The sequence below is a fragment of the Muscardinus avellanarius genome (assembly GCF_963383645.1).
Source record: "Muscardinus avellanarius genome assembly, chromosome: 5".
NCBI lineage: Eukaryota > Metazoa > Chordata > Mammalia > Rodentia > Gliridae > Muscardinus > Muscardinus avellanarius.
Window position 1 is genome coordinate 58,780,419 of NC_137790.1, and position 25,699 is coordinate 58,806,117.

Below are 25,699 nucleotides of genomic sequence, written 5' to 3' on the forward strand. Positions count from 1 at the left end.
GGAAAGAGAAAAATATACACGAGAATGTCAAATTTAAGTTTTCTCATGTCCTCTAAGTATATAGAAACTATAAGTACTAACTTTATATCGGTAAAAGAAAGATAAGACATTAAGAATATATGTTTAAACTTTCCTTTCCATCATTAAATAGATAAGACATTAGAAGTCTAATACAATAAAAAAATAAGAAAAACAAGATCCTGCAGTTTCTGCCCAGCAGAAAATCCATGTGGGATATATGATCTCCAGGGAAGGTCCATGACCTGCCATAATCACAGCTGTTTTTAGAATATGATCAATTTCAAGTGCAAGTAGAAGCTAAGTTATAAAGCTTGCACACATATGAGAAAAAATATTATTACTAAGTAGAACAGCCACCATTAGTTTAAGAAAATAAAAAGAAAAGATCTATGTCCTAAGCCACATACTAGTCACTTTTCAGGCACTCTCTCTGCTAGGAACCTTGCAGGTTGCCTTATTATTCTTATTTTTTAGAATATGGAATTCACTTTTAAAGGAGTTAAATAAGTGAGCTAATGTAACAAAACTAGCATGCAGTTGAATTTCTCATTTACACCCAGTTAGCCATTGTTCAATGTAGTACCCAACAATGCCCTCAGAACTCATTATAGCTCATGTCTCTATCTAGTACTTGAGTAGATGAGGTACATTCAAAGCAGTGTGCAATGCTGGAGTCCTGGTGGGAGCTACTCAGTGGTAGACACACTTGTGTCTGAAGATCTGCACCTTGGAGCCTGTGTTATCTCTAAACCAAGAGCCGCTTATGGAAAATGTGACCTGATTGCTATAAGCTGCTTGGCCTCTGAGAGAGACTGATGCCAGAGGGCCCTGGGGACCACCTTCCTGCCCTGAATCCCACTGCAGCCTCCTGCAGCTCTATCTAGCTCAGCAGGACTGCTCTTTGGTCCCTTTCATGAATACTTATTCTGTCCATTCCCATGGGTTTAGCCCACAGCACCCCAAAGACAATAGCCTTTCCCAGCCTACAGTGTCCTTAGGAAATCTTCCAGCTGCCCCTCATGGCTTGGTGTGTCCATCTTGGCCCTGCCTTCATTGACCCTGCTCTTGTCTTCACCCACACTTTTGGCTGAGAATGTACAGCTCTTGTGCTATGGAACTTGTCCTTGCCTTGGCTCAGCATTTCCCACCCTCTCCGGGGCCTCACATCTGTATCTCAGCCTTACTAAACCCTCCACACTCCTGGCCCTATGAAACCCCAGGGTGAAATCCCACTGCAGAGTTCAGTGCCCACTTTAGTCCCACCTTGCTCCCTCTCTGTCCAATTGCCTGAGTGACCCCACAAACAGATACTGAAATATTATTTTAGTAAATATTTCAGGGACATCTGCTTTGGATGCTGGAGTCATGAAATTAAAAATTGCCTAATGTCATTGAGGAAACTTGGCTTCATTTCATTGATTCAAGTTCTAGAATTTTCATTCTAAAAATATACCTTCATTTACAGATGGGAAACAGGCTGCAGTGCTATCATTAACAATTATCATAATAGTGATTATGATGATAATGATACTATTGGTGCTAATGCAATACCTGTCATACATATAAAGTCATCTAACCCTGAAGAGACCCTACCCAGTATAGCTAAGACACAGCATCCAGTGTGCTAGCAGGATTAAGTCCACTGGAGGCTGGGGGTGTACCTCAGTGAGAGAATGGGTGCTTAGCATGCACAAGGCCTTGGGGTCTCCAGCACCAACTACAACAGAAACCAAAGTAATGTGGAAATACAATTATTATGGCCACTAATGGTAAACCCTGCATATTCTATCTACCCTCTAATTGAGGAAAATAAAAAATACAGTTCCAACAAAAGTCAACCAAACTGTAGATCCACATTACAATGATTTCCTCCTACAGCATTAATTTCCTGCTACACTTCTGTAAAAATTTATGAAGTTTCCAAACCTGAGTGCATTTGGATATATTTTTCTTTTACACTTTACACATTTCATTGACATTTTACCAGCTATGATGGGTCAGTAGCAGCATGAGAATTGACACAGCTGCTGGAAATGGCTACTCAGATGGTCAGAAATAAGGAAATCCACACAGCTAGTATGAGCACATTATATGACTAATCAATAATTTTCAATGTTATTGAATTTATATTTTAGGAATATAAAAATAGGCAAAAATATATTAATTTATCTTGTGAATGAAAACAAATCTCTAACAGAAATATTATGCTTCGGATTTATAAGCTGACTCATTTTCACCACTAGACACTAATATTAACAGCAAATGTAATCTCTAATCACACCTAGAATTGCTGCCGTGTCTGAAGGAGAGGCTCACTTCTGTACACTGCTGACTTGGTAAATTGGTTTTATAATATGATCTTTATGCATATCAGTCACAGTCATTCTTGACTATGACTGTATAAAATCCAAGGGTTCTGAGACAAAAGGAATCTCCTAATATTTATAAAACAAGCACCTGATTATTAATAGGTTTCCTGAGTTTAACAAAGCTGGGACCATCTGTTTCCAGAAAGTAGCCAGCTTAACAGATGTCTGGTCCAGTATGAATTAGAAGTCAGTCTTAGGCAATGCAATTGGCCAAGTCAGATCACTTCTAATGAGACAACTACTGAAGATCAAGGATTAAGCAACAGCAGCTTTTTGCAAGAAATTTCTGCAAGTAGCCAACATGAATTCACTCCTGTAAGCATCTGTCTCGCTAAACTCATATTGTAACAGACAAAATAAAACCCAGCTTCACCCCAACTCGATCAGACTATTTCTTAAGAGTTTTTATTTCCCATGTAAAAGTCTTAATCGAAGTCCCTTAATGAATATAGGAGGTGAGTCAAGGATGTAGAAAATGGTAGAATCAAGAGTGGAATGGATATAACTTTATTACATACTTTGAGGCTGTATTTTTTTTTTACTAAGACAATAACTAAAACAAGGGTCAAAAGAGCTGTTTGAAAATTAGAAGTTTTGGACCCAGAATCTTTTTCTCCCCTGTGGTATTTGCAAATAAACACAGGGGCACTCATCTTCCAGAGAGAGACCCCAGTCCTATTTTATTTTTTTATTTTGAAATAGTGTCTTGCTAAGTTGCTGCAGGCCTAAGTTTCTGAAACTGGTCTCAAACCTGTAGTCTTCCAGTCTCAGCCTCCCAAGTATCAGGATTACAGGTGTGTACCAGCATGTCTACCTAGAATCCCATTTTTAAATGTTTTTACAGCATTCAGTTCTTTGGTGATGGAAATGGACCTCGGACCATTTTCTGACATTTAAACTGCAGTCTTTGTGGGATAGCAGTGGAGGTCATATCTGCCTGCCTATTACAATCATGTGCAATGTTAAACAACAGAACAAAACAAATATTATTTTGATTCAGTTTGTCTGAATTGGAAGCCCAGTCACTGGTGTTTTTCATAAGTGCTTTACATAGAATTAAAAACTACAACTTCAACAGATTTTGTTAAAATATATGAGCTAGCACAACTTATATTTAAATGTATGTCACTTGGTAAAGCTGATGTCTTTAACAGCTAAAATGCTGTGAGAAGCTCAGCTAAAACGACGATTGATGGTATAAGTGAAAATTCCTTATAAGTTATAAATTGCTAAATACATGTGAGATATTTTATTATCATCAACAGATGCATCTTTTTTAATTTCAAAAGGCAAATAGCAATTTTATTAAGAAATGCTTTCTGAGAACTTCTATGCTGGTGGATTAGAAATAGGTAGCCTTGGTCTTTGCCCTTAAGAAATGATAGCTTAATGGTCTGCAAAGGACTAGGTGGCCACTTGTTTCCAGTAAATGCATCTTAGAAATAGTGACAGTAATTGTAGTCACTTTGTAGACCAAACAACCCAGTGCAGTGTTAAGAGGCTGCAGGTAGTTAGGGGTTAATGAATAGCAGCATCTATGATCCAAGTTAAAAGGTAGGTTGCCTGCTCCAATTTTTAAGGATTTCTATACAAAGAGAAGCTAAGGAAGCAGAGAATCAAAGGTCACTTCTGAATTTCAAATAAAGAGGATGCTCCCAGGCATGTGTCCTGGTTTAAACCACAATAAAAGAACACTAAAATGATTTTCATTTAATTAATTTCATTCTGTAACTGAGGACCATGGCAAGGGGCAAATGGTGTCCAAAACAACACAAATAATGTTCAAAGCACTAGGATAAATTAAAGGTGAAGAAAGCAAGAACACCTTTTCATCTGGAAATATAATTTCAGTGTGATAAGAGTCAATCAGCACCGTTATCTAACCTGAGTGGGCTGAGGTAGAGTTATCTGCATTTTGCAGATAAACATACCGTCTTTTTTATTGACTATACTGCATTTTCCCCCAAAGTTCTTTCAAGTACATTATGTCACAGGAGCTCAATGATAATGTAGGCAAGATAGGTCTTATTATACCTGATTTGGAAATGAAGAATTTGAGACACAAAGAGGTTAATAGCTTTGTGTAAGATTACCATAGCGAGTGAGGGTCATAGCTGGGACTAAGAGCCCAGAAATACTGATTTTTCCCTGAGGTGCTACCTCTACCAATGTTGGGCTGTTATTCATATTATAAAGAGATTTACCAAAAGGCTCATTAAAAAAAATAGCAAAGACTTCTGATACATTAAAGCAAAAATTTTTTATGAGTAGATTTATAGGTAAACTACTATTTTATATATATATATATATATATATATATATATATATATATATTAGTAACCATATATTCAAAGCTCACAGACTGTCATTTCTTATTTCTCTTTCTATAACAGGTTAAACACAAATATTTCTATGTATGCGTTCATTCCTGCATTCCTGATTCCCAGGTTTGATCTGAGGCTCCTAATTTAAATAGCAAACTAAAAATTTACTTTGCTTTTTTCTCCCCAGTGTTTAGATGAAGCCTAGTGCAGGCAACTGTTCTTCTGGCCTAAACTTTAATTCTATTCAGGGTTTGAGTTCCAAAACCATATTCAAAGAAACCAGTTACCTCTCTCAATGAGATCTCTGGAGGCCAAAAGAGGCAAATATTAATATTTTGCACAAGTCTTTTAGACCCTTTTCTCCACTCGCCTCCTTCTAGTGCCAATAATTGGGCAGTGATTACACCATTTTTGCTTGTAAGAAATGGCCTTACCCCTGCCTTTCTGCACTCGACACTTGTTTGTTCTTAGAGGAGCTTTGATCTATCCAGTTTAACAGCTAATGATGATACTGCATTTAGACAAAACCCAGATGAACCGGTGAAAAACCACTGAAACTCAAGAACCAAGAATGAACTCTTGATTTCTGCTTTTCTGCTATATTAACTTAATTCTAAAAAAGTAAATACCTTTGTGAGTATGGAGTAGAACATGAATCCTAAATGGATTTAGGCCATAACAGGGGATTTATATAAATACACAGAGGCAGTTTTTTTTTTTTTTCTGATTTCTTCTGGTTATTCTCAAACTAGATGATGATTCTATGGGCTGGAGAAGTGTGGAATAAGGGGAAGAAGAGAGAGTTACCAGAAACTAGTTGAAGGAACAATGCTTTATAAGGGCCAAGAGTGGCCAGAGGGGTGAAAATGGACCAGACTTGGCAGGTGTTAAGAGCAGAAGCATCTGTGATATGCTCCCTGGATGGAAACACACCAAGTATCCCTGCTCCTATAAAAGCTTGGGCAAAAACTCTACAAGGCAGGAAAGACAAGGCTGAGCCATTGTCCATATTTCCATGCCTAGGAGCATAAACTAAGTGTTATGGTTAGATATAGAATGTCCCAGAGAGCTTATGTATTAATATTCAGAGTAACTGAATCATGAGGGCAGTAATCTCATCAATGGATAAATCGATTGTAATGGATTTACTGGATGGTAACTTGGGCAGGTCGGGTGTGGTTGGAGGACGTGGGTCCCTGGAGTTGCAGCCTTGGGTATCATATATGGTTCCTCCTCCCCTTGCTCACTGCTTCTAGCCTCTAGGACATGAGGAGCAGAGCTTATGTGCTCTCCCTCTCTCTGCCTTCCACCACCATGCCCTGAGCTTCAAACCCTGGTCTCACAGGAATCGAACCTAGAATCTTAAGAAAAAAAAAAATGTGAGCAAATAAATCTTTCTTCCTCTAAGTTGTGTGGTCATTCATTTTGAATTTTATTAGTGAGAATGTTGACCAAGACACTAAGAAATAATCTGATCTGGGAGGTTTCACTGTGTGGAGACAATGGCTTCCTGAGTGAGTCCGGAAATTGAGAGAGATGATATCTCTGCCAATAGTGGTGGAGACACTTGGTCCTCCGCTCCTATTATGACATACTGAAGTTTAGATGCACTCTTGGGGTTAACATGCAACCCCAGAAAGGGAGGATTTTATCCAGAGAAATGCTTGTGGGTAAGAAAATAGGAAGGGGGTTAAAGAAGGTTGGGCTATTCCTCAAATGGGAATTTGAGGTGGGATAGAAGAAACAAAAGAAATAGGAGATGTAAAGGGACAGTAAGGAAAATGTGACTTCAATATGGAAGCTTGTGGCAAAGTTCACCAGGACCCTTACTCTGCAGCTAGTCCTGTTAGTCCCTGTTGTAAGTTTCTGAGGAGTTAAAAAGTCTTTAATAATTATCCTGAGCATGACTGCCTATCCTGAAAGAAGTATCTATTGATTAAATAATAGACACTACAGGTAAGAACCCAAAAGATGGTTAGACACCATACTGAAAACTCATAAAATACCTTGAACTGTTAGTTGTCCAACCTAGGAATAGTTGGGCAAAAGAGACATATGTTGGTCAGTAGACAAAGGCCACACAATAGAGCAATCTCCTCGGGCACTGTTAGCCATCTCACCTGTAAATGGTTTAAACTAAACGGTAGTCTCCTGGGACACTGTTATCTTTCCCTGAAGAGAATAAACAAAATAGATTCCTCCTGAGAAGACAATAAGTCATCATGACCCTGCAGATGGGCACAACACCCTGACTCATTAACTGAAGTCATCCTCATATACCTCCTCCTACCACTCCTCATGAAAGTCACCTACAATAGAAGAACCATGAACACCCAAATGCATCTCTCTAGAGATAGCCCACATTTTTTCTTGAATGTACATTTCTTACTTCCATAAATAAATACCTATATTTATGACTGGCATATGCTGAAATTCTTTTCTGTCCTCTAAGCCAACGACCCCACTGATCCCAAATTGCATTCCTCTCTTTCTACGACTGGGAGCACCTCTGGACCCTTCATGGGATCAACCCCTCCCTCCCATGACAAGCCCAGGTTACTAACCTGATCCAAGTGAGGAGTCTGCTGGAATTGATCAGATTTCCATTTCTGCTGCACCCAGTCACTGGTGCAGTCTAAGCCCTCAGCACCAGCACCATGATGCACTCAGCACCAGAGCCATGGTGGACTCCAAAGCAAAGCACTTGGGGTCCTGGATGCTCCAGATTATTTACTGGATGTCTGAATCATGTATTAATATATGTATACATTGTAAAATGGTTAAATCAGTCTATTTAACATATTCATCACCACCTCACATACATATTTTTGTGGTGAAAATATTTTATATTTTCTCTTTTAGCAATTTTAAGCATTTAATAATACATATTAACCACAGTCCTCCATATTAGCCACATTAGCTCCTCAGGGCTTATTTGGCCTGTTTACTGAAACTTTAACATCTTCCTATTTCTCTCCAGCCCTGGTACTCCCCGTCCCTGGCAACCACCATTCTACTCTCTGCTTCTGTAAGTTCAACTCTTGAAAATTCCACAAATAAAGGAGATAATTGATTATTTGTCTTTCTGTGTCTGTATTATTTCATGCAGCATAATGTCCTTTAGGTTCATTCATGTGGCCACAAATGGCAGGATTTTCTTATTTTTTAAAGCTGAATGGTATTCCAGTGCATGTGGGTGTGTACACACAGGAGTGAGTATGTATCACAATTTGCTTATCCATTCCCCCAGTGATGGATATTTAGGTTGATTTCATACCTTGACTATTGTGAATAATGTTCCAATGGATATGAGAGTGCAGATGTGTCTTCAACCGACTGATTTCATGTCCTTTGGATACATACCCGCAAGTGGGATGGCTAGGTCATATGACAGTTCTAGTTTTTCTGTAGGATCCTATATACTTTTTTCCTTCATACTTTTCTCCATAATGGCTATACCAACTTATATTCTTACCAACAATATACAAGGATTTCCTTTTTTCTACATCATCAAGATGTATTACTGAATGCCAAGAAAAAGCCCACAGGCTGCATGATGAGCCATAGAAGTTGGGGTAAAAGTTTTACACTCTGTTCAGTGTTAAGGATCTATATACTTTTAATTTAAGCATTTTTTATTTTGGTACTGGAGTTGAACCTAAGGGTATTCTTCCACTGAGCTACATCCCCAGACTTTTTTACTTTTTATTTTGAAACATGATATCGCTAAGTTATCAAATATTGGCCTTGAACCTGTCTGAGATTCTCCTGTCTCTGCCTCCCAAGTACAGGGCTTATAGGTCTGAACCACTGCAACTGGCTACCTTAAGCCTATTCTAATAGGCTTGGTTAGTTTGACTATAAGCCAAAGACAGGTTAGAAATGATGAATTAAAAAGAGATCCAAAGCTTATTCGTATCGTAACAAGCAGAAAGCAGTGAAATGTGTTTGAAAACAGAAGAGTTAGAAAAATAAAAGCAAATATAAAAAATACATATATTGTCAGGATTTCTAACATTAAAAAATTTGGTCCCCAAAACTTATTGAGGACACAGATGCCTCATGAAATTGCGTAAGATGTAAAAACTGCACGTTCGTAATAATGTCTTTGACACATCAAGAACTTTCTGTTTTACCAGCACTTTGAGGAGGTAGGAAAGCACGAAAGGCATTTTTAATTATTTCCATCCAAAATACTTAAAAATCAGAGGTTCCCATACAAATAATAAATCCTCACGGATTTTGGACAGCTGGTAGCTTTATTGATTCAACTAATTAAACATATGGGTTTTTTTGTTTTCTGGTACATAACTTTATATCATTTTTCAGTATTATCTGATAATGTTGAAGTTCCCACACTCCAGATGCCATATATCTTCACTGCTTAGGTATACTATGATAAATCATATATATGATAAATCAGGAACCCCAGTGGAATTGGCAAGCTGCCTCAATTAAGGTCCTGAGATGGGCCTGCCCATTCCTATGATGGACACTGAGAGGGCTCTCACACCAATGGCACCCATGCCCAGGGTATCTGCTGGACACTGTGCCCTGCCTGCCTACCAGCAGACTTCATTTTGAGAGCACACCCTGTTTCCATCCAGGCCTCCTTTGCACATGCTCCCGCTCCTGCATGAACCACCGGCGTGCACAGTGCACTCCACACAGTCAGCGGATGACAAAATCAGTGGCACGGAATGGTCATCAACCTGTGGAGAATGACTAGTGAACCCACGGATAGCTCAGCTTAGAGTCTCTCAGAAGTGCTGTGAGAGACTGAGCAAACATCCAGGGTAACAGCTTTCTATTCTGCAACAGGGCAACTTGCCGCGGGCACAGTGAGACACACACTGTGAGAGAGGAGAAACATCAGACCAAGGAGTGAGAGACACGGGCAAATAGACACGCGCCAATGGGTGCACTGTACCTGGAACGTATGTCAGGATTAAGAGCAAAAGCTAAACATGCCTCATTTTTCAGTGATTCCTAAGCTCCTTAGGGGCAAAGCTCCTCTTGCCTGCATTTGTACTAAGTAAAGTTTACAAGCAGGAAAATAGTTCTGTTAAACAAGCAACACTGAACTCATGTTTGAATACAAAGCACAAAAGACAGTGATGTCCTAAAAGAAACTGGTTCCCCACATCGATACAAGGATTAACATAGCTGCTAATTTTGCCCATGTTTAATTTTCCCCAGTACCTGGCTGTTAGCTCCTTTAACGTCACCATTATTCAATCAATGATGTCTTCTTTCTCTTCTGTTATCACTGGAATAGGCTTCTAAGGTTATCTTCCTTCTTTCTCTCTCTCTTTTTTTTGGGGGGTGTGTGTTTGTGGTACTGGGGATTAAACCCAGGGATATTCTACCTCCAAACTACACCCCAGCCTTATTTTTATTTTGAATCAGGATATCATTAGTTTGATAATAATCTCACTCACTACATGCTGTGCTTGTACTTAAGCCTACAATTCTCCTGTCTCAGCCTCCCAAATGCTGAGATTACAAGCATGCGCCACCATGCCTGGCTCTTTCTATGAGTAGTATTTTCCCCTTCCTTTTATTCCAGTTGACATCTGCATATTTTGAATCATATAGAACTATAGGTAAAATAATGCACAGGGAAAGCAGGCTGACCTCCAGCCTCACATTTCAAATTATGGCTTTTTCTTCCTAATTTTTTTACCCCATACCTTTTTTTCTCTTATCATGTTCTTATTTATTCAAGAAGTAAAAGTATATGTCTTACAGTTCTTCAGGAATGAATAAAATCAAGATAATATTTGAGTAACTAGAAACTAAAATTCATCTAATTTGAACACTAAGTTGTTTTGATTTTCCCCAAACTAAATTGGTCAGATGTGGAAAAAAGTAATAAAAGCATTATAACTTTTTATCTGAGTACAGACAACACATTGGCTAATTTGTATTGATTTTTATCTGCCAATCTAGAGACAATCATGATTTTAAAAGCCAATTCCTATAATTTGCTTTTTTTAAAAAAATAAAATGTCACAAACGCATTAAATACTTCGAAAACAGTCTTTGTAAATCAATCTGCACTTATTAGATTTACTTAAACGATAGCATTAGAATTCCATGCCGAGATTTAATTTGGTTTTAAAATTACTCCCCACATGCAGAACATTTCCGAGGGTGAAGAGGCCAGTTCCCAATTATTTTCATGCCGTCAGTGCTAAATGTGTTTAAATGCCTGACTTTACCTACAAGCTGTGGGGGTTGTCTAAGACTTTTCAGTGGGATGCACACATTTTACCTATGGCCAATTTATAGAAGGAGAAAAATAAAAGAGGGAAAAATACCCCAGCCAAATGTAAAATGAAAAGATCTTACCTTATTCATGTCAAAGGTATTATAAACTTGATCAACATGTTGATTGGCCTTTTGATTCAGACCCTGAAGACCCAAAAGTGTCTTAAATTCATGCAGAGTCTGCAAGCCAGATGGATATTCCGTCATAAATGTTCTATACCACACATAGGTCTCCTGTGCGAGAATTTCTGTCTCACCACCAGCTGTAGATTCACTATTTCCCATTGAGAGAGATTTTTCAGTCTATGGCCTATTTCTCAGGTTGTTATTATATAAGTTCTCTCTTAATTAAGTCCCTCACTCTTCATTACAACCCAAGACTAACATATGCTCTGGAAAAGCTACCCTAAACCTCTTAGAGCTACAAGCTGAGAACAGAAAGCTAGTGGGATTAACTCATCTATACAGTTTGAGACCGAGGTCACTTACCACTAAGTAATAGCATTGTGTCAGATGTACAATTTTCTTTCTTTTTTTTTTTTTTTTGGTGGTACTGGGGGTGGAACCCAGGGGCTTTCTACCTCTGGGCTATACTCCCATACCTAGTTTATATTTTATTTGGAAACAGGGTCTCACTAAGTTGCTAAGAGTCTCTCACTAAGTAGCTGAGGCTGGCTTCGAACCTGTGCGATCCTCCTGTCTCAGCCTCCCAAGCACGGGGATTACAAGCGTGCGCCACCATGCCCGGACAGATGTACAATTTCTTACAAAGGTCAGGGGCACTATTTTATTTATTTTTGAAACAGGGTCTCACTGAGCTGAGAAGGGCCTAAGTAGCTGAGGCTGTCCATGAACCACGATCCTCCGTTCTCTGCCTCCTGAATGCTGGGATTTCAAGCATGTACCACCATGCCCGGCTAAGGGCACTATTTTAGTGAGTGTAATGTATATTATATTATTGGCCTTACATTATGCCTCTGTTATTGAGTGGCACAGTGGTTCTAATAGAAGGAACTTTTCGGGTATAAAAAAAAAACAGTCTTCCTATTTTACAGATGGGGAAACTGAGGCTTGAAGATATAAGTAATGATTCAATGAAGTTAATAATTGGTGAAGCAAAGTCTTCCTGGTTGCAATAAAAACATGGGTCCTAGGTTTTGTTTCACTATTTTATTTATCTTCAGTGAAATATTAGATTCTCAACTCTCAGTCTTCTGTCTTTAAACAATAATAAGAGTATCTGTCTGTTCTCACCTGAATATTGAAAACATAAATTTAGATTAAGATGTTTTAATGTGGAAAAATTATAATCCTGGAATTACTAAATTAAAAGAGAAGAAAATGGCTACAGAGAGCCAGGTATTTAGTGGTAGAGTTGTAGATGTAGCAGTCAGTAAAATTTGGTTTTAAAATAAAGAAACATACTGGACTATGTTTTACAGCTTTCTTTCTTTCTTTCTTCTTTCTTTCTTTCTATTTATTTATTTATTTATTTATTTATTTATTTATTTATTTTGGTCTCTGTTCCTATTTTTTCTTGTCTCTCAAATTTGTACCTATACATGCCCTCTGCCATCCAGCTTTTTCTCACTCCACTTCCCAAGCAAATCTTGTTCTAGCCAAGCCCCAACTGCAAACTGACTAGAGAACAGAGTCAATGAGCCTAAGAAGTGTATCCATGGTAAAAATAATGGAAATTAATGACCTTGCATAGTCTACAAGCACCTTGCAACCAACCACAGAGAAAGGAAGGGCACATGGGCTGTGCTCTTCACATCATGGGAGCTGGAAGCAAGAGAGAGAACTGGAGGAGGAGGAACCAAATATAACTCCTAAGGCTGCACCCCCAGGAGCCCACCTCCAGCCACACTCTACCTATGGGGTGCCACACAGGTAAACCATTTCTAATGTATTTATCCACTGCTGAAATTACAACCCTCAAGACTTGATTATATCAACTACAAACACCAACTTACCATGAGTTCTTCAACAGGCCATTTTGCGTCTAACAATAATGGGAAGATATCATTCACATGCGAAATTAACATATCTACAAGAATATTTACTATTATATGCCTATGAATCCAAAAGGACAAAAACAAAAAACAAAAAAATGGTAACATGCTCATTAATAAGGGAACAGCTAAGTAAATTTTGGTATTTCCTTAGAATAGAATAAGCAGCAGTGAAAGATGAGAGATTGTTTCATTATTTCTCAGTACATATCTATTATTACATATTCTGATTCTCATATGAAATTATTTTAAAATATAAGTGAAAAGAGCAACAGCATCTTCTGGAGGCTACTAAATCTTTATTTTCAGCCTTATAATGCTCATCATCACATCTTTATATACATTCATTATTTAGTAATGGATTCACAAATAATTGGTAAAACATACCAATGTAGAATTTCAATGAGGAAACTGGTGAAAAGTATGCCTTTTGGGAAGAGTAAGTAAAGACACAAACACAATGAAGACTTTTCACAACATCCCATTTCACACGTTCTAAATTTTTACTATGCGTATGACACAAATTAAAATTGCATAATTTCACAAACTATATTAAATTTTTTATTTTTTATACAAACTTGCAAACATTCCTAAACAAATACTTAGCTATTATAAAAAATTGTGAAAACTAAATTCTTACAAGATGTGTTATATGTTTATGCATTAAGAGATTTATTCTTTTACTATAAATAATAAATTATATAAACTATATATAAAAGTTTTTTGGATGCTTTCTATTTTGTTTGAGGACTGGCTGCAGTAGAGAAAGGGAATGCTGCCTTTCTTTTTCAACAGGCATTTCAATAGAAGGTGATTTTTTAGTGCTTTGTGTATTGATTTTGAAACCCACTGTTTTTGAGTTTTTACAATTATAAGTAAAAGCAAAATTAAAGCTTAAATGATATTTTCAGTTTTCCTAGTAGTTCACATTGGAACTAGAGAACTTCAGAAATTATTTCTGAAAGAAGAATAAGAATTAGGCAATAGGATTGGGGAACATGTAAATTGTGAATCAGTCCTCATGTCTAAAGATTACAATACTTCCAAAGTTAAAGCAGGAAAAACTTTACAGTAGCAACCAAAAGAGGAAAAAAATTTTTAAAAGAACTTTCCAATCCTCATTAGCATTTTTAAAAGGGAAAACCATTTTTCACTTGCAGTTTTGAGACGCCCTTTGATTGCCCTGCATCTATAGGCACTTTAAGGTGTTCTGGAAAAGGAGGTTATCTTCTTTAAGCAAAGCTTCTAAATAAACATCTATCTGTTCCAGGTCACCTCCGGGACCACCCTGGAAGAAAGAAGCCACAGTCACACTTGGGGAAGAATCACATAGTTGACTTCTATATTTCCTGCTGCCTCCTGACAGTCTTCAAGATTTATATAGCAACAAACCCCTCCCCCACCTTGTATTTGAATAATGCTTCTAACCTTTCCAAATGATTTCTCATTTGATTTCATTTTCTGCTCACAGGTGGTTAGGAATTTGGATCATTTTTCCAAATTCCACTGGTATTTTTTCTCCTTTTTAAAAATTACTTGTCAAATTCCTACCCCCTACCCCACCCTTACACAACTTCATCCTCCTCTCTTATAGGCTCTCATCTCCCATTTTGAAAACTTCAGGAATCTATAGCCTTGTTGGCAAAAACAGGCGAGTAGGCAAATGTTGGCTTGTGTTTCTCCTCTTTCCATTCCAGCATCTTCTTCCACGGCCCTTGGTTTGCTGCCCTATTCCATCCCTATCTCCCTATCTCCCCATCTTCCCGCTCACCCTCAGCTCCCTACTGTGGTCATACCCTGATCTCCTTCCCTGAGGTCCCTGATCTACAGACAGATCCAACTGACATGCTCTCCCTTTTACTAATCAAAGTCTTACCCTCTCAGGCCCAAACAAGGAATCAGCTAGCTCTCCAGCTGAACAGATTGGGGGCAGGGTGTTAAGAGAATGTGAGGATGGACCTTTCAAGACAACTTTGGCCTCACTATGGTCATCACTATGTGTTCAGCACCATCAGAATCTCCCTTCCCTTTTCTTGTCCCACAAAAGCGCTCCAGATTTCTTTTAGCCCCTGGTTAGCTCACTCCTCTAACAAGGGTTCAGTTCTGTGGCTGGGGTCCTACTCCTGCTGATAGGCTTACATCATGATGTTGACTGATATTAACTAGATTTCCAATATCATGCCCTGTGAACTTTTTTGTGTGTGTGGTACTGGGGTTCCTGGAAACCCTTCTACCTTTGGGCTATACTCACAGACACCTATTTTGTATATTTTTATTTGGAAACAGTCTCCTAAGCCAGAGAGGCTGGCTTCGAACCTGCGCGATCCTCCTGTCTCGCCTCCCAAGTGTGGGGATTACAAGTGTGCGCCACCACGCCCGGCATGCCCTGTGAACTTTACTGACAGTGACAGGGCTCAGCCTGTTATGTGTAGTCTAATGTTTGGGTTATTATTCTCTGCCCAGCAGACTAAACTTTAGGGTGACACTCGTAGGATATAGGGTTGATTTCACACTCAGCTTCCTTAACCTGTCCTACACTATCTATCTAATTTGGGTTTATCTCATCTCATCATACGGTAGGATTTTCTGTTCTTCTCTAGTAATTGGGGACAGTAAAAATGGAAACTTCAAGTGGAAGAATTAGAGCACTATATCTGGGTCAAAGCCCTCTGTGTATGTTTCTACCAAGACTAGGTAAAAAGTATCATATTCTGCTGGATAAAGTCCTATACATTCCTACCAAACTTTGTGAATAAAGCAAATGAAATTAATACACTTATCCAGGCTACTCAGAAAACCCAGGTGTTTGACAAAAAAGGTAACTTATTTTTAATTTAGTAAATTATTATCCTTTCTTTTCCTAGCCAAACATAGGTTTTCTATTATATGAAATAATTTTCTTCTACAGTCTTATTGGGTGAATTTTTTATAGTGTGCTTTTATTGGTGAATTATAGTTTCATAATATACTGTAAATCATGCTGACAGTGACATACGTGTACACAGCACTTGGTACCCCCCCAATACAGAGTATTGAAATTGACATTGGTATATTCACATATATACACATAGTCTATGGTAGGATTTCCATTGATGAAATGGTACCAAGTCTTTCCTCTCCCTTTTCCTTAGACTGTCTCCTTGGCTCCCCTGGTGTTTCTCCTCCATTATCTGGAGTCCTGGTATCCCACTTACTCCCTAGCTTGTGCATATTAGAAAAAACATATGACCCTTCACTTTCTGTGACCGGCTAATCTCACTTAACATAATGGTCTCCAGATCCTTCCATTTTCATGCAAATGACATAATTTTATTCTTTATTGCTAAGTAGAATTCCATTGTGTGGATATTCCATAATTTTGTAATCCATTCATCTGTTGATGGACACCTAGGTTGGTTCCATAATTGTGAATTGTACTGCTATGAACTGTGTATGCTGTATTTCTCTGATTTTAGTCCCGTTGGAAAGATACCCAGGAGTGGTATAGCTGGATCATATAGTGAATTCATTCCCAGCTTTCTGAGGAATGGCTACATGAATGTACATAGGAACTGAACTAGTTATAATCCCACCAACACTATAGAAGAGTTCCAATTTCCCCACATCCTTGTCAACATTTAGCATTTGACAAAATCCAACACTCACTGGTGTTAAAAACACTGCAGAAAATCATACAGAAAAAAAATACTTCAATATTATTAAGAAAATACACAATAAAATCAGGAACAAGACAAGGAAACCCACTATCACCATTCCTTTCTAATATAGTCCCCCAAATTCTTGCTAGAACAAAAAGACAAGAGAAAAATAACAAAGGAATTCAAATAAGAAAAAATAAAATTATCTTTATTTGCAGATGACATGATCCTATATCTAGAAGACCAAAAAAAGTAAATAAATAAAAAACCTCAACAAAAAGACTACTAGGGCTGTTTAACAAATTCAACAAAGAGTGGGATACAGATATCAAAATAAAAAAATCAGAAGCTTTTGTATATACCAACCATGAATTTACTGAGAAAAAAATCCAGAAAGCAATTCCAGTCTCAATAATCTCAAGAACAATTAAATACCTAGGAATAAACCTAACCAAGGAGGTAAAATACCTCTACAATAAAAATTATAAAACACTAATGAAAGAAACTGAAGATCTTAGAAGAAGGAAAGGTCTCCCTTGCACTTGGATGGGCAGAATAAATATTATCAAAATGGCCATTCTACTAAAAGTGATCTACAATCAGCATAGTCCCTATCAAAATACCAATGTCATTCTTCATAGACCTAGAAAAATCAGTCAAAAATTTCATATGGAGAAACAAAAGACCCAGAATAGCCAGAGCAATTCTCAGCAATAAAAACTATGAAGGAGGCATCAAAATTCCTGACTTCAAATTATACTATAGCTCTATAGTAATAAAAATAGCATGGTACTGGCACAAAAACAGATAAATAGATCAATGGAAGAGAACAGACGATATAGAAACTAATATACACCTGTATATCCAATTGATTTTTGTCAAAATGCCAGAAACATATGTTGGAGAAAAGACAACCTTTTCAACAAATGGGGTTGGGGAAACTGGTTATCTGGGAATGAAATCCTTACCTCTCACTCTGTACAGAAGTCAACTTGAGATGGATCAAAGACCTGAAAGTTAGACCAGAGACTTTGAAGATACTAAAGGAGGGCTTTTAGGTCCAACACTACAACATACAGGCACAGATAGAAGCTTCTTCAAAAAGACCTCTTAGAACTCATGAAATTAAACAAGAATTATTAAGTGGGATGGCATTAAACTAAAATGTTTCTGAACATCAAAGGAAATCATCAAGAGTCTAAAGAGAAAGCCTAAAGAATGTGAGAGGATCTTTGCCAGCTATCCCTCTGATAGAGGACTAATATCTAGAATATCCAAAGAACTTAAAAGGCATTTCACTAAAAACACAAATAACCTAATCAAGAAATGGGCACATGAATTGAACAGATACTTCACAAAAGAGATACAAATGGCACATGAAAAAATGTTCAACATCATAAGCAATCAGAGAGATATAAATCAAAACTATACTGAAATTCCATATAACACCAATCAAAATGGCAATCACCAACAAGTAAAATAACAATAAATGTTATTTTTAATTAATTTTAAAGAATTTTTTTGATCATCAGAAATTGGTATTCTATTTCTATAATAGAGTTTCTTTTATCTTTTTTATGAGCTCCGGTATAATCCCACTCTAACCCCAATAATGAGCTTGAAGAACTAGATGAAATGTCATTGTTGATAAAAGCACAAATCCAGTTTGCCATCATGTAAAAACAAGTATCATTAATCATCCCCTTTTACTTTACAATGCAAGGTATTAATTGTTGCTTAGATCAGTGAAGGGAAGGGGACTTCTGTCAATATAACACAGAAACATTTTCTGCTTTTCATTTTATATTAAATATAGAAGAAATTCTAGATGAACCAAATGATGCATATATTTTTGAAGGGAAAATAAACTCGCACCTTGTCATGGTCACAGTTTGGACTGGAATCCAGGCCTTCTGGCTTGAGAGCCCATGGTCACTACATTCTATGCTAATGTATGGTGAGTTTCCTTGTCCCTTCCTGAAGCTCTTCATGGCTAAGGCTATTCCCTTGTCAGTCCTCTGGGAATTCTGTAGGGCATGCAGTTCTCACCCTCCCATCCTAGATGGCCCAAGGGATTCTGTCTCCTATCCCAGCACTCAGGGCCTATATCTGTGGACAAAATGCCATGGACTCCCTAAGTTTATTTTCTGACTTAGATTTCTCGATTTATTTCTAGAATCTAGAAAAATGGTTTTCAACCTCGGCTAATATAGTTTCATTTTTGCTGCATTCAGTATTTCTATGTACTGCCATAGAAGATGAGCCCTTCCTCATTCATTCAATATATTAGTGCTTTGTTCATTAAAATATACAAATAAGTCTGACAATAATTCCTACTTACACTATGTTTCCTGGCCTCTCCAACCCCTCCTCTTAAGATTACAAGGATTTATTTTTATTTATATATTTATATAAAAATAAATAGAAAGATCTTGCTTTCTAAGAAAGTGGGAACAATTTTACTATTAGAGACATGGGTGCTATTGAGGAGACAGATAAAGTGATCACTTTTGACAGATCAAGAACAGATTCTGTGGCATTTTTAAATTTTTTTATTGGTTGCATTGTAGTCATACATCTTAATGGAGTACAAGTTGGTGGAAACATACATGCATACATCGCCCAATTAGTCCAATTCCCTCCCTATTTTCTCCCCCCTCTCTCCTTCTCATGTTTGGCTAGTTATTGACTTAGATATTTTTGTTAACGTACATCACGTACATTAGGGAATTTCCCTCTTCCTCCTTTCTATCCCCTCAGTTAGGCCACTTTATTTGCTCATCTATATTATCTCTTTCTTTATCTAGAGTTCCTCCTAGGACCCATTTTCTCCCTAGCTTCTGCATATTATGGAAAGCATCTGATTTCTTATTTTTAGTGACTGACTAATCTCAGCATAATGTTCTCCAGTTCCATCCATTTCCCTGTAAATGATGTAATTGTGTTTTTCTTTATGGCCAAGTAAAATTCCCATTGGATACATACCCCATAGTTTTGTAATCCATTCATCTGTTGATGGACATCTTGGCTGGTTCCATAGTTTGGCTATGGTGAACTGTGCAGCTATGAGCATAGATACATATGCACTAATTTGATAGTTTGGGTATCTACCCAAAATAATGGAAACCAAAGTGGTATTGCTAGATCATATTCATTCCCATTCTTCTGAGGACCTCCATACTGTTTTTCAAAGTGGTTGCACTAATTTGCAACCCCACCAACAATATATTAGAGTTTCCATTTCTCCACATCCTCACCAGCATTTGTTGTTGTTTGTGTTTTGGATGATTGCCATTCTAGTTGGAGTTAGGAGAAATCTCAGGGTAGTTTTGATATGTGTCTCTCTGATTGATAATGACATTGAGCATTTTTTTCATGCATTTATTGGCCATTTGAATTTCTTTTTTCATGAAGTGTCTATATAGTTCACTTGCCCATTTTTTGATTGGGTTATTTGTTTTCTTAGTGCTGAGTTTCTTGAGTTCTCTGTATATTCTAGATATTAGTCCTCTATCGAAGGAGTAGGTGGCAAAAATCTGCTCCCATTCTGTTGGCTCTTGGATGAGGTTCTTGACAGTTTCCTTTGTTGTTCAGAAGTTCTTCAGTTTAATGCAATCCTATGTATTGTTTCACCTTTTAGTTTCTTGTGAGTTTGGGGTCTTGTTGAGAAAATTTTTACCTGTGCTTATGTGTTGCAGTGTTGGACCTATGCCCTCTTCAAGTATCCTCAAGGTCTCTGGTCTGATTTTCAATTCTTTGATCCATCTTGAATTGACTCTTGTGCAGGGTGAGAAAGTGGGGTTTATTTCCATTTTTCTCTATATGAACAGAAAAAGTCTAACCCAAAAGCCAGTAGAAGACAGGAAATTTTACTAAAATCAGAGCAGAAATCAATAAAGCAAAGAATAAAAAAAATCAAGAAAATCAACAGAACCAAAAGCTGGTTTCTTGAAAAAGTTAACAAGATAGATAAGCCACTAGCCAACTTAACAGAGAGAGAGAGAGAAAGAGAGAGAGAGAGAGGATCAACCCAAATTATAAAGATAAGAGATGAAAAAGGAGATATTACCACCAACAGTGTAGAAATATAGAGGATTATCAGAAATTACTTTGAAAAACTATACTCCAGTAGAATAGACAATCTGAAAGTAACTGACAAATTTCTAGATAAATACAGCCTTCCTAAACTGAGTCCAGAAGATATAGAAAATTTAAACCAACCGACAGCAAAGAAAAGCCCAAGACCAGATGGTTTCCGAAGTGAATTTTAGAAAACCTTTAGAGAAGAGCTAATCTCAATACTCCTCAATCTATTTTGTGAAATAAAAAGAAACAGGACTCTTCCAAATACATTTTATGAAGCTAACACCACATTAATACCAAAACCAAAAAGAGACAGCTCAAAGAAGGAAAACTACAGGCCTATATCTTTGATGATCTTGGATGCAAAACTGCTAAACAAAATACTAGCAATACACATTCAAAACCACATCAAGAAAATCATACACCATAACCAGGTAGGGTTCATCCTAGGGATAAAAAAACTGGTTCAACAAACGAATATCAATCCATGTAATTCATCACATAAACAGAACCAAAAACAAAAATGCATCTGTGGTTTTTACAAGGAAAAAATAGAATTTTACGTATGTGTGTGCTGGGGATTGAACCCAGGCACATTCTACCTCTAAGCTACACCTATTCCCCTCCCCTTTTTAAACTTTTTAAAAAAATATACCTTTGCACTGTAGTCCCACATCATAATGCGGTTCATACTGATAGGGACGTACATACACTCAGCACTTGGTGGGCTTCCCCAGTTCCCTTCCCATGACTTCCCCTTTCCCATACATAATATTGAGATAGGCAGTGATAATTTCATATATGTGCACAATGTCAATAAAAATGTTTTCATTAATTCTCCTTCCCCTACCATCACGCTCCTCTAGACCTCCTCCATCCTCCAATGGGGTTTCTCCTTCTTTATTTAAAATCTTTTCTGTGTGCTGATTACTCCCTAGCTAAGAGAAAACATATAGCCCTTCACTTTCTGTTACTGGTTAATCTCACTTAACATAATGTCCTCCAGGTCCAACCATTTTCCCACAATGACATAATTTGTATCTTTATTGCTAATTAGAATTTCACTGTCTGCACCCCTGCCCATTTAAAATTTTTATTTTGAAACAGGGTCTGGCTAGGTTGCTGAGGGTTTCACTAAATTGTTGAGGCTGCCCTTGAACCTGTGATCCTCCTGTCTTGGCTTTCCAAGTGCTGGGATTATAAGCAGATGTAGTGCCACAAGCTGGAGAACAGAAAAAAACTTAAAAGTTCCAATAAATACCTTCAAAGTTTATTTATGTCTTATTTCAGTGTCCTTTTAGAGATATCAAGGGCTAGGCTTGGTCACTTGCCCACGGTCATTAAGGAAATGATGATGTTGGGAGGGGAATCTAGCCCAAAGATTCTTCCGGTAAGTATATTCCTAACTCACACATAGTTTTGCTACTCACCAGCTGAAGCTTCTGCAACAGCGCTGCCAATTTTACACGAAGATTCTTCAATTTATCCTCAGTAACTTTTCTTTTTTGTTCACACTGTCCAAGTGAGACTTCATTAAGCACGCCTCTTCTATTTGCATCATAGATAATGGACTGCACTTTTCTCTTTATTTTTTTCTCATACTGGACCATGTAAACATTCTGGATCTGGAAACATTTTTAAAGAGCTTAGTAGAGTTTAAAAATATTATCAATCCCCTTAATAATCATAAAGCTATTTCATATTCTCACTCTGCACACACATACCAATTGTCAAGTCTGTGTGTAAGTATGGTAGGTGGTCCAAACTGTTGATACCCTTAAGCAAACTTCCTTTCTGATATAAAAGGAAGACAGAGGAGAAAAATGTATACAATATTTCAGTAATTATCATTTAAGTAAAGAGGCATACTAAGATATATTGGAAGAACTTTGCTTTGGAATTTAAAACAAATTCAACCCATGTGGTTGAATTTGAATTTTCCATCAGTGATATCAAGTTATTCAAAACACAAAGGGGGCAAGTGGCTATGGCACTCTCACCATCACAGGAGTAACTCATAGGCCTATATAACTTCAAGATGATGTGGTTGTATTTACAGCTCAAGTTTGCAGTGTCTATAAAGTACAGAAGCTACAGAATGAGGATGCTCTTTTTGGGTTCTTTATCCTGATGGGAAGAGTATGGATAGTTATCCATATGTCCATTGCTAATTCCAAGTCCTTGGTATTTTCCAAGATCCCAAATTGTGCTGGAGGGCCCTCATGAAGAAGAAAGAGGTAATGGACAGTATAAATGCCTTCATTTTAGAATGATACTAATTACTTGGATCAATACTTGAGAGGACCAGAGGTAATTCTGAGAAAAGAGATACAGGGAAAATTGCTTTTATTATTATTATTATTATTATTAGTAGTAGTAGTAGTAGTAGTACTATTTTGGTGGTACTGGGGTTCCTGAAAGCCCTTCTACCTTTGGGCTACACTCCCACTCCCAGACCTATTTTATATTTTTATTTGGAAACAGAGTCTCTTAAGCCAGCACATCTGGCTTTGAACCTGCTCGATCCTCCCGTCTCTGCCTCCCAAGGGTGGAGATTACAAGCGTGCGCCACCACGCCCAGCAGGAAATTGCATTTTGATAAGCATTTTAAGGTTTCTGAAATAAGATTTCTGTGTTTTGATATGATTTGGTTGAAAGGAAGGCTGTAATATGTGCCCACTGGGCTTTCCTTGTCCCCTCTTATTCACCTGTATCATACTCACTAACATGTACAGACCCTTCCCTGCCAGATCCACACCATCCTGCCAGCCACTCATGGCTGTCATTGGTTTTTCTTTCTGTAAAGTCTTTTAAACAAACAAAACCTCATCTGTAATTCTACTTAATAAACATCTGGTGCTTTGTAAATTTGAGGCATTAATTATAGATAATAGAAACATTTAAGGTAATCTTTGCCCTCCAGAACTTTCTAGTTGATAGTATAAGGTAATGCAAGTATAAAAACAGTGTATCTGGCCGGGCATGGTGGCACACGCTTGTAATTCCTGTGCTTGGGAGGCAGAGACAGGAGGATCGCGCAGGTTCAAAGCCAGCCCTGCTGACTTAAGAGACCCTGTTTCCAGATAAAAATATAAAAAATAGGTGTCTGGGAGTGTAGTCCACAGGTAGAAGGGTTTCCAGGAACCCCAGCACCACACACACACAAAAAATCAGTGTATCTTAAGGAAGAAAGGGCACTGTATCTTTAAGTAAGTCTCATATTATTAGAGTTGACAGAAGGATAAGTAAAGAGCATTAAAGTCTTGATTTAGCACTTGACTTGGATTTCTGTGAGCAACTTACCTTCTGATTATCTGTACTTTTCATATACTATTAATAGAGAGGAGTATGTGGGAACAGGGATGAAAATAGTGCTTCATCTTGGCAAACATTGGCTGTGTGCCCTGCATGCATGTAACAGTATGTTAAAGATGAGACTCTCAGTCTCCCTAGTGCTGGGACTGCAGGTGTGCACCACCACACCATCCCCGAACTGAGAATCTTTTGTTACAAAAAGCTCCAGTTCCAGCATGGCTGCTATTAAGGGCATGGCTCTTTATAACCTCCAGCAGGTCTCTGAACTGCCACTGCCCTCCTTCCCCTGCCCCATCTCTAAAATTAGATAATTATATTAGGAATGCTTAAAAATAAATTATTTTAAAAGAGATGAAGCTAATACTGAGGTTTCTAGATTGCTTTGCAAATAAACCTTATTTTATTATTTGTTTGTTTATTTATTTATTTATTTTACAATACCAGGGATTGAACCCAGGGGCATTCTACCTCCAAGCTACACCTCGGCCCTACTTTATGTTCTTTATTTTGAAACAAGGTCTCACTAAGTTGCCAAAGGCCTCACTAAGTAGCTGAGGCTGACCACCAATCTGTGATCCTCTTGTCTCAGCCCCCCAAGTACTAAGATTACAAGTCTGTGCCACCACACTTGGCTCATAAATCTTAGATTTTTAGAGCGTTAAGCTTCCTGAAGCCTGTGTGGGGCACCAAGAACTTGACTGAAATCCTCATCAGCCCTACCTGCTCCGACCTTGCCTCCTGAGTTCCAGGAAGACTCCTCCAGGCACATGTCTGCCTCATTCCTGCCTCAGGCCCCCTGCTCCGGATGCTTTCTCAGTTTGATAAGTTCAGTTTCACTTCTGCACAAAGCTCCCTCCTGGCCATAGGTCTGTGCTGAATAATCACTGCCTCAGATACTCTTTGCCTGCTATGCCTAAAATCTCTCCCTTCCCCAATACACCATCACGGTTAATTCCCTGGTACATGCCATTGTTGAATTGCATGCCATGTCACATGCTTGTTTACTGACATGTTTCTCCTCTATCATGTGACTCTACAGGATTCTTATGTGTGTGTTTCCCGCCTCTCCCTTTTCATATGTAATCTCCAGGTAAAAAGATTTGGTTGTGTTCCACTCCACATTCCCAAGCCTGGTATACAGCACTAAGTGATGGGAGTCAGGAGAGCAGGTCACAGGACGCACCTCGGGAACTTCAAGCACAGGGCAATCCTGCCTTCCTGGGCCACATTCAGAGGGCTTGGAGGGGGTCTGCTTTTTTCATTTGTTTTGTCTTAATTCATGTATGAGTTGGGTAATGATCCACTCAGGGTAATTAACATATTATATCCACTACCCTAAACTTCCACCGTTTCTTTCTAATGAGTATATTCATAATCTTCTCTTGTAACTATTTACAAAAATTCCATTCTTGCTTATTATAGGGCATCCACTTTTGAACATCTTTAATTCACCCTATGAGAAACCGATGACTTACAACAAAGACAGCAACCACCCTGTTGAGGAAGCTTCATGGCTGCTTCCCCTGGAGGCTTCCAGCAAGGCCAGGGGTGACCTGTCCCCCATGGAAAGATGGAGTCAGGTAAACAATTCAACTCAGCAAGAAGTAGGAGAGCAGTGTCACAGAGAGTTCAAATGTCACCAGCGACTTAGAGTTCTGAGT

General features: G+C 38.0%; 2 protein-coding genes across 3 annotated transcripts in view; both read right to left on the reverse strand.

The window, feature by feature from the left end:
* GUCA1C (guanylate cyclase activator 1C) overlaps positions 1-11,272 on the reverse strand; it is a gene marked incomplete at both ends in the record, with an annotated part of 34,884 nt that extends 23,612 nt beyond the window's left edge. The window contains one exon of one of the 2 annotated variants that reach the window (XM_080695580.1): positions 11,069-11,272. In XM_080695580.1, coding sequence (XP_080551706.1) covers positions 11,069-11,272 — 204 coding nt within the window. The remainder of the gene's footprint in view (positions 1-11,068) is intronic. The other variant, XM_080695581.1, reaches the window with a different exon arrangement.
* A 2,919-nt stretch (positions 11,273-14,191) lies between these two features.
* The window catches only part of MORC1 (MORC family CW-type zinc finger 1), a gene marked incomplete at both ends in the record, with an annotated part of 181,031 nt that continues 169,523 nt past the window's right edge, over positions 14,192-25,699 (reverse strand). Inside the window, 2 exons of the mRNA XM_080696508.1 lie at positions 14,192-14,290; positions 22,154-22,348. Of these exons, the coding sequence (XP_080552634.1) occupies positions 14,192-14,290; positions 22,154-22,348 (294 nt within the window). The remainder of the gene's footprint in view (positions 14,291-22,153; positions 22,349-25,699) is intronic.